We start from the raw sequence: 14,119 nt of genomic DNA on the forward strand, positions 1-14,119 counted from the left end.
GCAATAAAAACCAAGATATTTGTGTCTAGTATTATTAATTTTCCTTTACTTGTAATGAATCACTTTTACAGACTTCCACATATACACACTTTGTCAACTAAAGCATTGATTCTTTCTTTGACTTACAGATGCTGTAATAAAGTCCAATAGGAAAAACGTTTTTTAGTTTTGTAACTATATCTATTCAGTTATATAATAATCTATTCTAAAAATCATAACAATTCTTTTGCCTCCTAAGTGATGAATGTATGTATTTTAATGAGTTAAGCCATCTCTAAAATACTATTTAGCAACAACTAACCATATAGTGTAACATCTTGAGTTGGGTTTCAAAAATCATTAAAAGAAAAAATAATTTGGTTGGAACTACAGGCAGTACGGTTCTACCATCTTCCCAGTAAAATAACAAAGAACTTTCTTACCTTGCTGCATCTGTGGATGTGTTGTGTAACTTGAAGGATGGGAATATGGCATGTATCCTGCAGGACTTTGTGGAGCATATGGACTAGGCACTGGGCTACCTTGTTGTGTCATAAATCTGTTCCCAGAGCTAGTCTGTGGTGGCACAAACCGGCTAAGACACAAAGTTCAAAGATCATGAAATAAAATTAATGAGATAGTCCATGAAATTCCGTAACATTCTCTAAACCTTAATTTATACATTACAAATCCTAAGTACAAAGAAAAATTTTTATAAAATAGATAACCAAAAGAAGCACTTATAATTCAGTTAATAGTTAAATTAAATTCATAGTTAATAGTTAAAGCAGTTTATAAAAATTGATGTCTTTCACTTCATTACTTCTCTATGTAAGTATCAATCTGCTTGTGGTATATAAAGCCATGTTACCAAAATAAGTTACACTTTATAAATTTTATTTATCTTTAACCCATAAACGATTTACCACATTCAAAATTACATTACTAAGATGATAGCAATGACATCTTTTAAGATGAGTAATTCATGTGGATTATATCATGATTTAATATTCATTATCTCAAGGATTCAATTACTTATAATGCATCATTATCTAAATCCATTCATTGACTACTCACTAGCATTTTCATTATAGAATACCCAATAAATGATAAATTATTACCTGGAGGGGCTATGTGAGATAGTGGTTTGTTGGTAATTGGAAGATGCAGGACTACTGTGCATGGAATTCTGAGAAAGCTTATACTGAGGCATCATCATTCCTATGCAACATAAAAAAATTTACCATGTTATATATTCATCTACCAGCAAATCATCCTTTAAATAGTTTAAATCAGTCGTTCACAAGCCCAACATTTGTTTCTCTTTCTGATGTTTTTCATTTTGAAAAGCAAAGCACAGAAGATGTAAAACTATAAGTTTCAACCATCCTTTTATCACATAGCGGCCCTGATGGTTTCGAAGTTATGCCTTGGGCTGCAATCTGCAGGGTTGGCAATTCAAAACCACCAGCAGCTCCACTTTCTACAAAGATGGGGCTATCTACTCCCATAAACAATGAACAATTGTGGGAATTCACAGGGCAGTTCTAGTCTATTTTATAGGGTTGCTGTAAGTCAGCATCAACTCAATGGTAGTGAGTTGTATTTTTTTTTTAATGACTATTAATCCAGCACCAAGGATTGAGAATTGTTAAAAGTTCTTTAAAATTTATTCATTTATCTTGGATGATATTCTAGCTTATTTTGGAGACACTTGAATTCATTACAAGTTGAAACAAGTTCTAACATGGGATGCATTCAAGATATACAGAATAATACAAAAAATATATTACTACTATTCTTACCACTTTGTACATATCTGTTCTGCATGCTTTTCTCCCTGAAAACGTTTGGACTTCTTCCCAGGACAGCCTGCAGCAAAACTGGTACATCACCTTCTGGATCATCACTGCCAAGGTTATCTTTCAACTCTCTGGTATTTAAAAATAAAAAAGGGAAAAGCATATATATATATATGTATTAAACAGTAATTTATTACAAATCCTGTATCCCACAATTAAGTAGGTAGAAAACGAAAAGAAAAAAAACAGATAGAAAGGTTGAGGCAGGAAATCAAGATTTATTGTATAGAAAGAAATCATGTTGAACATAGGCATGTTCAACAGCAAAGATTTTTGAAGATGCTATTCCTGGGAGAAACTGAATGATCAAAAATAAAAGATGAAGTCCTTTAAAAATAAGCGTTTTTTCTTGTTATTTTAAACAGAAGATAAAACACGGCAGGTAAGTATACAAAGAAGTTAATATCTGGGCTTGGAATGCATTTTTTCCTTTACATCTGAATATGAATGTCTACTTCTTGGGAAAGTCAGGTGAATGCATCACTGTTAGCAAATTGGTTAAGACAAGACCCAGAGGTTATATTTGTTTTTTTCTCAAATAAAGTAACTGAGGAGAAAATAACTAATATAGTAAAAACTTGAAAGTGAATACCAAATTGAAAGAACTATGCAAGTTAAACAGAGGCTGTATTTTTAAATTCAGACAATTCAACATGTATCAGTTCCACCCATTCAATCTAACAAAGAAAGACTTATAAAGACGGTACTTATAAAACTCAACAAATTACTGAAGGGAATCCTAAGAAGCTCCTCATCAAATAAACCAGAAAGGCTTATGTGCTACTTATTTTCCTTACTTTACAAAATGTTTGGCAGTACCCTGAAAGTATGTATCGGTAATAGTCAGACACGTAGAATTTCTGATGCAACAAATATTACTATTTTATTTCTTTCTGTTTTTAATCCATCAATTCTCAGTTTTCCATCCAAAAGTTCATAGAATTTAATCTTATTAAAGGCAAGAGGTTTAAAATAACCCCAAACTAACCATATATGCTGCACCTAATGACAGACACGATTCCATTATAATGTGCCTCATTCTTATTTCTCTAAGTATTGCATCTTTAAATTAAACAATAATGAATACAAAGAAAGAAATAAACATGGCTGCTTAGTGTAGTGGATGGAAAGAAATAAAAGATCAGAGCTTTCACTTACACATTTTGTGTTGTTAAAGATGTTTTACCTTTTATAGTAAAAATTTTTTAAGTGTAGGTGCAAAAAAAAATCCTATAAATACACCGCACAATTCAAGTCAATATTGTTTTTAGAAGTCTATTTTGTGAAACAACACACACATGTACTGATGGCACAGTAAGCTCCTAGAAAAAAAATGAGCCCAAATTGTTTAGCAGTACTTTGTTGGAATTCTTGTTATAGACAGCTCCAAAATTCTGAACATATTCCATTCCTGAGTCTGTCTTTCATGTCAAATTTGTGTGTAATTTGGAAGAATTCAGTACAGTTCGGTTCTAATGAGGTTAGTCCAGTAATTAAAGAAATATTGGCAGACACGTGAACACATATTTAACATTTCAGTAATAATAAATGTTTTGTTATGTGCTGCAAAGTAGCACCCACTGGTTATTATAGTCTGATGAATATACTCCATATTTGTAATATTGTATAGAAGTGAGTTCATAACTGGGTTACATAAGCCTGGTGTTCAAAAGGGGGGGGGGGTGTTCTACCTATATATTGTCCATGAAGAAAAGGAGAGTCTATTCTCACTTCAGTGAGGAATACAGTCCCAAAAGTGTGCTTGATAATTCTAACCACTGTAGCACTATAAGGAATTTAGACCTCACAAGCAATTTTACATCTCTAAATGACTGATGGCGCCCAAGATCATTGCAACATAGCTTTAAAGAACTTTACAGAATGTCATGAGTCAGAAATGCTTCAAATTAACTCTGGCCTATCTAAATCTCACTAGTACCTCATGATATTGTGTTTTTTTAAAGTAATGTATGTCTAAAAAATTCAAATAAAAAGTAAAATCAGGAATATGAATTCTCTTAAAACCCCAAATTTTCGTGTTAGTTTTAGATATAAACTTGACTGTACTTACATGTGATCTGTTGATACCTGGTTGAGGCTGTGGACAAGCTGCGAAACCAAAGTATCATCCCTACAGGATAAAAGGCAGTTCACCTCTTCTGCTATTCGTGCATTAAAGAGAAGGCTCTTTGTAGTTGTAGCAGGTAAAGGAGATGGAAGAGGCAGCTGGTTCAGGACTATTTGAAAGAAAAAAAACAAAAAAACCCCCACAAATTATTAGAAATTGAGTGACCATAAGAAATATCTTCAGACCTAGAACTATTCATAGGCTTTCCCCCCACTTTTTTCTTTTTCATGTCTATCTATACAGGACAGGCAAGAGAAACAACCCCAAAAACAATGGGATTGATGGTTCCAAGGGGGCAGAAGCGAGGAGGAGGTGGGGGAAAAGGTTGGGGGAGCCAACAAACCCAGGGACAAGGGAAAAGCAAAGATCTAAAATCAATGGTAAGGAGGGTATAAAATGCCTGGTGGGATTCGATCGAGTGCAATGTGGCAAGAAGTACAGAGAGCTGAGTGAAGGTTGAACATGATAGATGGACAGAAGGAAAGTAAAAGGAAATAGATGAAAGAATTAGGAGGAAAAAGACATTTATACAGGTATAAACACAGAAATGTACATATGTAAGTACATTAATATGTAACCATAGGGTTATAGGTCTATGTACATATATTCATAGGTTAAGTATTAAGGTAGTAGATGGACATTGGGTCTCTACTCAAGTCCTCCTTCAACACAAGAACACTTTGTTCTAATAACCTGGGGCATCCTGTGATGTTCACCTTTCTGACACGATTGCTGAAGACAAAATGGGTACATAAGCTAATGTGAAGAAAGGTGATGGTGCCAGCTATTACAAGACAGTGTCTGGGGTCTTAAAGGCTTGAAGACAAACAAGCGGCCATCCAGCAGGGAAGCAACAAAGCCCACATGGAAGAAACACACCAATCCGTGTGCTCACAAGGTGCCAATGAGGTCAGGTATCAGGCATCAGAAGACCCAAAACAAACAACCATTTTGATGGGGTGGGGTGGGGTCAGAATGGAGATCCAAAGCCCATTTGTAGAAAATTGGACATCCCCTCACAGAAGGGTCACAAGGAAGGGATGAGCCAGCCAGGGTGCAGTATAACACTGACAAAACACACAACATTCCTCCTCTATTCCTTAAGTGCTCCCCACCCCTACTATCATGACCCCAGTTCTATCTTAAAAATCTGGCAAGACCAGAGCATGTACACTGGTACAGAAAAGAGCTCTCGACACACAGAATCCAGGACAGAAAAACTCCTCAGGACCAATAATAAGAGTACTGATACCATGAGGGTAGGGGGAAGGTGGGGGTAGGAGGGGGGAACGACCACAATGATCTACACATAACCCTCTATCCCTGGGGGATGGACAACATAAAAGTGGGTGAAGGGAGACAGCGGACAGTATAAAATATAAAAATAAAATAAATTATCAAGGGTTCAGGAGGGTGGGAGGTGGTGGAGGGAGGGGAAAAAAAGAGGAGCTGATACCAAGGGCTCAAGTAGAAAGAAAATGTTTTTGGAAATGTTGTTGGCAACATATGTACAAATGCTTGAAATACAATTGATGTATGGATTGTTATAAGAGCTGTAAGAGACTCCAATAAAATGATTTATTAAAATTAAAAATACAAACAGCTGATTTAATTTTTTAAAAGAAATATGCAAAGACCTAGAATTAGAAAACCAAAAGGGAAGAACAGTTCAGCCTATTGTAAATGGAATAAAGCTCAACAAAAATTAAAGCCCCTAATTGCAATATTGAAAAATTCGATGGGCAAAATAATGAATGATGCAGGAAGCATCAAAGGAAGACGGAAAGAATACTGAGTACTATACCAAAAAGAACTAGTCTACACTCAATCATTTCAAGAGGCAGCATAAGAGCAAGAACCAATGGTACTGAAACAAGTCCAAGCTGCACTGAAAGCATTAACTAAAAACTAGGCTCCAGGAACTGATGGAATGTTTACTGAAATGTTTCAACAAGCTGATGAAGCAATGAAAGCAATCAGTTACTTATGGCAAAAAAAAAAAAAAGAAGATAGCTACTGGCCAACTGACTGGATGAAATCTAAATTTGTTAATTCCATAGAAGGGTGACCCAACAAAATGCACAAATGATAGAACAGTATCGTTGATGTTACATGCAAGTAAAATTTTGCTGAATATCTGTATCAGCAGTATATTGACACAGACCTGCCAAAAATTCAGGATGAATTCAGATGAGGATATGGAACAAGAAATACCATTGTTGATGTCAGGTGGATCTTGGCTGAAAGCAAAGAATACTAGAAAGATGTTTGCTTGTGTTTTTTGACTATGCACAGCTATTTGATTGTGTGGATCATATCAAATTATAGATAACCTAGAGAAGAATGGGAATTCCAGAACACTTCCCTGTGCTCATGCAGAACCTGTAAAGGGATCACGAGGTAGTTTTATGAACAGAGTAAGGGAATACTGGGAAGGGTGTCTGAGTCAGGGTTCTATCTTCTCACCATACTTAGTCAATCTGTATGTTGAGCAAATCAGAGAAGTCGGACTATATGGAAAAGAATGCAGCATCAAGATAGGAGGAAGGCCAATATATCCACAAGCTGTCAGATACAGATGATACACCTAGCTTCCCGAAAGTGAGAAGAAGCTGAATTACTTGCTGCTGAAGATCAAGGATTGCAGTCTTCAGTATGGATTACAAACCAAGGTAAGGAAGCCCAAACCTTCACAACTACACCAATGGGTAATATCATGATAAACAGAGAAAAGATCGAAGTGCCAAGGATTTTGTCTTGCTTGGATCTACATGTAAGCAGTGGTTAAAAGATCAAATGGCTCATTGCATTGGATAAATCTACAAGACCTCTTTTAAAAATGTTGAAAAGCAAGGAGGTTACTTTGAGGAATAAGGTGCACCTGACCCAAGCCATAGTATTTTTGAGTATCTCATATGCAGTGAAATTTGGACACTGATTATGGATGACTGAAGTTGAATTTGCATTTGTATTATGAGGCTGGTTAAAAATACTGAAATTTACCACAGTTTGCAAGAGAACAAGCAGGTTTGTCTTGGAAGACATACAACCAGAATGCTCCTTAGAAGCAAGGATTAGACATGTTATACTGCATGAACTGTGGACGAGTCGCTATAAAAGGATATCATGCTTGGTATAGCAGAGTGGTAGCGAAAAAGAGAAAGACCTTCAACAAGACAGATTGACAAAGTAACTGCAACATTGGGCTCAAACAATTGTGCGGATGGAGCAGGATTGGGCAGTGTTGTACTAAGTTCATTCTGTTGTACTAAGTGTCTCTATGAGTGGAAGTGTCTCTGAGTGGAACTGACTTGATGGCACCTAACAATAACACAGATCACACATTTTACTTAATAATTCCGGTTTATTGGGTAAACAAAAATTTAAAATATGCATATGAAGTGGTGGGGGAAGAAAAACAAAAAAGAAACCCCAGGTATTCCTATGGAGAATTTTAACTAAAGGACAACACAATATTCCCTGAAGCATTTTAAAGCTCTTTTGTAGACAGTTAATGCTTTCACTATAACAATATAATAAAAACTATACAAGGTGTTTCAAAATGTTTTCTTATCGGAGCTATCCTAATCCCACTAGTGACTTTCTTACTAATCTACACATCATAGATGGGCACTAAACTCCAAGTTACAGGCTTTTTTACTTCACCCCACTAAAACCAGCTGGAAATAAAAGGGAATGCACCAAACAAATAAACAAACAAGAAAAACAGTATTTGGAGAATTCCAAATGTGGATAAAACATTTCAGAGTTCTTTCCTCAGAGCTTCTCTATTATAAAGCCCCAAATCTTGGACACACTATCCGCAAGTAGATTTAAAGCAGGTTGGTGCCTCATTTTTACACCCTTCTCTTTCATATGTTTTCTCTTTGTTTAATTAGGTTGAATAATACAGGGATGAATGCTGTGAGTAGCTATTTGCTCCATGATCCAGGGACTAAGAATTATAAAAAGAACACCAATTTCTTAAAAATTGTGCTACATTAAATAAATCTCAAATGGACAGCTAACAATATTTTTGACAATTCTTAAGTGTACATAGTAAAGCAGGATGATCAGATTACTGGAACATGACATCCAAAATTACAAATAGCTAAATATATTAAGCTGGATTGCCAAATTTTCATCTTTGAAGGGCAGTTTCAGTACTATTTCTATGTATGTTCTAAAAAGAAAAAGTCTAAATTAGTTGTTATATGTAAAAACCCTATGCCACTTTAGATGATTTTTTTTGACATGGTCTTTGGTTCTCACTTTTAAATTTTTTCTTCCACACTTACACCAAAAAGTCAATGGTACTGACAATGTTTTTTGCTCAAAATCTCAAAACTTAACAATTCTTATATTTTGATGTATCCCTTAATTTTTGTTATGCGTTCTCTCAAAATTATGTTAATCAATACCAGGGCTCACCTGAAATAGATAAACCATACTTACGGTCTGTGAGACTAGCAATCCCCGCAAGAGTGGTGATGGGGACATGGGGCATATCCCCATTCATCCTGAAGCTCTGGAATGGTGATGCCTACAGAAGTACTTAGTTCAGGTGCCAGCTGTCATTACTTCCCATTTCCCAAACACTGTAACACAGAAAAGTCAAATAGAATGATGAGGTTTGATATACTAATAGAAAACTCTTAATCACTATAAAAATAAAATTGCTTTTGGTTCCTCTTGTTCCAGGACAAAGATTAGGCTTTCCACTTCGGTAAAGTTACAGTGTAAGAAACCCACAGGGGGCAATTCTACCCAGTCTTGCAGGGTCCCTGTGAGTCAGAATTGACTTGATGGCAGTTTGTTTTTTCCTTGTTCAACCTAAATAGCATACCATGGTGCTTTGTAAACATTAACTCATTCAGTCCTCACAAAACCCAGTATAGTATGAGAGCCCTGGTGATGCAGTGGTTAAGTGCTTGACTCCAAACTAAGGGTCAGTAGGCTGAAATCCACCAGTCTCTCAATGTGACAAAGATGTGGCAGCCTGCTTCCTTAAAGATTTATTGCCTTGGAAACCCTAGGAGTCAAAATTTGACTCAACAGTTTGATTTTTTGTTGAGTACTATTTGGTGGGTATTATTACGTCTTGTAGTTTAAAACCAGAATGTTTTTCATCGAAGACACTGTTTGACCCGTTTTTGCCACACGGTAAGGAAATTAATTTAAAGGGAAATTAAAGTAATTTAGGGAGCCATGATTAGAGCTCAATCTGGCACCAGTTTATGTTCTTAAGTAGACTACACTGCAAGACAGAAATATTGAATCTTGACAAGCACTATAATTCTTTTCCAAATCATAAACACATTGGAAAATCCAGCGTTACAGCTTCAAGTTGCATTTTTTGTTATCTCTCATCATCTCCTAAATAAGCCATCCTCTCCAACCAATGGTCTAATAAGATTGTCCTGAACCAATCTTGTGTTTTCCCATCTTTATATACAAGACATTCTCCTATCTTCGTCCAAATCCCATAATTCTTCAATCCAGAAGGCAGTTCCCATTATACTTCATAAAACCTCAGATTCAGCTAAAATCCATTTTTACCAATAAAAATGTCATGGTAGAGGTGTCTGACCGCTTCTACCTCCATGAAGAGGAAAGAAACTCCTTCTACCATCATCAACATCAATCTAAGGCTGACTACCATGAAGCAGAGGTCAGCCATACCTCACCTCCAAAACTTTTACCAATTCTGGCACCAGTTATCTTTCATGGCTCTATTTTTCTGCTTTGTTTCAAATGCCACACAACTCACAGAAAACTCAGGATTATGGAGTTTATTAGGGAATACTTTACAATCCAGGATCAGAAAGAACTCAGGATCGTTTTTTTTTCATCTTTACAACCTTCTAGCCTTTGGGCTTCTTTGGTTTGTCTTGATTATGTAAGTCAGGGGTCCTCAAACTACGGCCCACGGGCCACATGTGACCCTCCGAGGGCATTTATCTGGGTGTTTTTGCCCCGTTTGTTTTTTTACTTCAAAATAAGATATGTGCAGTGTGCATAGGAATTTGCTCATAGTTTTTTTCAAACTATAGTCTGGCCCTCCAATGTGTCTGAGGGACAGTGAACTGGTCCCGTTTAAAAAGTTTGAGGACCCCTGGTGTAAGTATTACAAAGCTCACCTCTCTATACTGCACAGTTGCACTCAGCTCTCCTGCTTGATGGACCAGTAAGACCACCTCTGGGTCGACAAGGTTCAAAGTGCAGTTCGTCGAGTCCAAAGAACACATTCTGTTCCTGTTTCTTTTTGGTGGCAGTTAGGTCCACACTTTCTGACTCTAGGATGGCTCATTTTAAGGCTAGTGAAATGGTAAACCTGAAGAATTCCCTTGGTAGGGTTCTATATACTTTATTTCTATTATTAGAAAACTGTCCTCTAATCCTCTTGGGCCAGAAGCATCTTATTTATAGTCTCAGCCAATCATATGGTGGGGTGTTACAAGGCCATGGTTAGAAAGGTCACAAAAAAAGAGTGTCATCACACTACATTAGCTTAATTTACTATGAAGATATGACATTTATTGCCCAACATTCTTTTGGCAAAATTCACATTCCTTTCTGAATTTTTTAAAACCTTTTCTTGTGTCATTCTTGTATAATCACTTAATGTTCATTGTATTTATTCTAACTTTCAACCATCCCTGCATGCTCCTTGAGATATAGGCAAATGATGGAAATAGTCAAACCCTTAATGTATCATTCCTGTTTTATAAATATGTAAGCAAAGGTAATTTGGCTATAAAGTGTTAAAAATTGACACTGAGGCTACTTGATTCCAGAAGTAAATAATACACATCCTAGAAATAGTATCTAATAGTTTTTACATTTTTCACAGTGCCTCACAAAGTGTTTTTACACATTATCTTCTCAAAATATCTGATGATAGACGTAACTGATTTAAAACAAGAAAAGAAGCACAGCTCAAGAAACATCAGTTATAGTTCCTTCTTCAGAAATCAATTATTAATTAGAAGCTAGGCAGACTTAACTTAAAGGATGATGGGAGTGGCAACACACCTGACAAAGGCTGGCGGGCAGAAGCAAGTGATACTTTACTACCTGGTAATTGTCCATATGGTTGGTTAAATTGGGAGAAAAGGAGTAGGGGTGGAATCAAGAAACTAATCACCGTATCATCGCAACCTACTTTTTCCGTGGGCTACTTACAGAAGATAGTTGCTTCTGCATTTTTTTTCTATCCTTACTGTATCAAACTTGCCTTTCCTTATTGCTATTTCTGTTGTGGGACTCTGGGACGCCCAGAACGGGTCTAGCCCCTACGTGGGATTTCAAGGGCATGTATGCTCCAACTTGGGACTGTGTGGTGATTAGGTTATGGCCTCAGAGCAACTTTTCTTTCATCGAGTTCCGGGACGAGCACTACTGTCACCCTGGATTGGGACTTGTTCAGTAGTTTAAAAAGAAAAGATTACAATAAAGAAGACAGTGTAAGTTTAACCACATAGCTTCAATAATTTACCAAAGAGATTTCAGAATATTTATCAGCTCACAATACACTCATGATTGTGAAATTTCTTAGAAGTACATAACAGAATAGGAATATAGTATCTAACCGGAAAGCTCGATTGAAAACCTACCATTACCTACTTAATTAGCGATATGACCTTGAGTATGTCACCCACCTTCGATGAGAACCAATTCTCTCAGATGTAAAATACAATTACTAAATTTTACCACATAGAATTATTCAAGAGAATAATACAGAATGGAATATTGGCAAAAGGAAGGGTTCATAATCACTGAAAGGGTAAAAAAAAAATCTTACTACTTTGAATTTCCTTTGAAAATACCTTAAATCTCCCTTAGTACACTGGCAGCAATGTGTGATATGAAGACCTTTGGTGGTGGTTGTCTGAGATATTTTGGGAGGAGTGTTAGGGAAGGGTCATAAAGCCTAACTATTTTCAGAAGAAATTATTTGCCTTATTCATTGCACTGAAATTTTCACTGGTGGTATGATAGTAGTGAACACTTGTATCTTATCCCAAATTAAGGCAATAAACCAAAATGTACAATCATTTTCACTGCCATGTATTCTCAAATAAGCAAACACATTTTATGTATGTAACTTACATGTACTTGATTAAAAAGTATAATCTGTAAATATTATTAAACTTCAACCCTTGAATTAATATATATATATATATGCCATATATATGGTTCTTATATTTTTAATATTCTGTGTAAAATAAAATTAGAAGGAATTAAAGTACTTCTGCATCATAGCAAAAAACATTTGCTCGCACTGCAATTAGCCAGTTTTTTCATGAAGTACAACTTTGTCTTGAAAAAATTACCAAAAGATAAACTCCTGGTTATTCAGGTTTGGGTGTCCAGCAGACAGTCTCAAAAAAGAGTGAAAAGCAAGCCTGTCACTTCAAGGAAAACAAGTGATAGTATTTGTTCAAGCTTTCAAGTGAAAATCAGAATTCTGAAAATCAGCATGTATCTGCCCCAATTAGCTTGACAGCTTACAAGATGTAAAATATTTTTTGATGGGGCTGCAGATGACCTCTTTTGAGGTCAAATATGTTTTCTAACTCTATCTGGAATGTGACAACATTTAGCTAAATGCATAATTTAGTCAACAATTATGGCCAATATGACCAACATAAGCTATTTCAAAAATCACGTGTGTGTAAAGATTCATGTTAATGTAAGTAGATGAAAAAAAATCCATTGCTATAGTTTCAGATTCCAAGCTGCAAGTAATCTTACAGGTACTGTTTGCTGTCTTAGTGTAGCATCAAAGGAAAATATCCTAAATTATCGGAAAAGGCTATTAAACTAGTACATACTACAACAAAAGAACACATTTTAACAGACTGAATATGCAGGAGTGTGAGAAACCACGTCTTCTATTAGGCCTGATATCAAAGAGATTTGCAGAAATGCAATACAATGTCACTCTTTCACTAGTTTAGGAAAATCTAATTCTTTTTCATATACATACATTTATTTTACTATGTAGTGAATTTATATGGCTATCAAAATTAATTGATACATATTTTAAAACATCCTTAGTCTTAATTATTGATAAATAGTGATAGACCATCTTTGAATTCTCAATAATTTTAGGAATGTACTCATAAGTAAAAAGTTTGACAGTTTTATATATAACACTGTAAAGTTGTTCAGATGCATAATAAAACAAGTAAGATCAAGACCCAAACCCACTGCTATCAAGTTGATGTTGATTCACAGCAAACTTACGAGGACAGAGTATAACTGCCCAGTAGGATTTCTAAGGCTACAAATCCTAATGGAAGTAGATTGCCACCTCTTTCTCCCTTGTGGCAGTTCAGAGGCTCAAACAGCTAGCTGGCTTTTCTTTTTATTATTCAAAATTTTCTAATAAATCATTTTATTGGGGGCTCTTACAGTTCTTATAACAATCCATACATCCATTACATCAAGCACATTTGTACATATGTTGCCATCATCCTTTTCAAAATATTTTCTTTCTACTTGAGCTCTTGGTATCAGCTCAATTTACCCCTTCCTCTCAGCTCAATATTCCCCATCCTCTCCCACCCTCACGAACCCTTGATAAATTATTATTATTATCTTCCTATCTTACACCATCTTCTGTCTACCTTCACCCACATTTCTGCTGTTTGTCCCCCGGGGGGGTGGTTGGTATGTTGATCATTGTGATCAGTTCCTCCCTTTCTCCCCCCACTCTCATGGTATCACTATTCCCATTATTATTCCTGAGGGTTTACCTGTCCTGCATTCCATGTGTCAAGAGCTATTATCAATAGCTGTGTACATGCTCTAGCTGGAATTTTAAGGTAGAACTGAGGTCATGAAAAGTGTGGGGGGTGGGGGAGAGAAGAGGAGGAACATTAAAAAACTTCAGGAATGTTGTGTTTCACATCAGTGCTATACTGCACACCCTGGCTGGCTCATCCCTTTGTTGTGACCCTTCTGTGAGGGGGTCCAATTGTCTACAGATGGGCTTTGGGTCTCCACTCCACACACACCCCTCACTCACAATGTTATGATTGTTTTGGTCTTCTGATGCCTGATATCTGATCCTGTTGACACCTGTGATCACACAGGCTGGTGTGCTTCTTCCATGTGGGCTTTGTTGCTTTCCAGCTAGATG

At 36.2% G+C, this 14,119-nt stretch overlaps 1 protein-coding gene across 2 annotated transcripts in view; it reads right to left on the reverse strand.

Moving 5' to 3' along the window:
* The window catches only part of NIPBL (NIPBL cohesin loading factor), a 223,264-nt gene that overhangs the window by 106,488 nt on the left and 102,657 nt on the right, over positions 1–14,119 (reverse strand). For both annotated transcript variants that reach the window (XM_004698075.2, XM_045285402.1), the window contains exons 2-6: positions 8,425–8,567; positions 3,913–4,078; positions 1,785–1,912; positions 1,101–1,200; positions 423–574 (exon numbers count right to left, since the gene is read on the reverse strand). In XM_004698075.2, the coding sequence (XP_004698132.1) occupies positions 423–574; positions 1,101–1,200; positions 1,785–1,912; positions 3,913–4,078; positions 8,425–8,488 (610 nt within the window). In that variant the 5' untranslated portion in view covers positions 8,489–8,567. The remainder of the gene's footprint in view (positions 1–422; positions 575–1,100; positions 1,201–1,784; positions 1,913–3,912; positions 4,079–8,424; positions 8,568–14,119) is intronic.

Source organism: Echinops telfairi, unplaced genomic scaffold (genome assembly GCF_000313985.2).
Source record: "Echinops telfairi isolate 266 unplaced genomic scaffold, ASM31398v2 ScPeMD7_7469;HRSCAF=8507_1, whole genome shotgun sequence".
Lineage (NCBI taxonomy): Eukaryota > Metazoa > Chordata > Mammalia > Afrosoricida > Tenrecidae > Echinops > Echinops telfairi.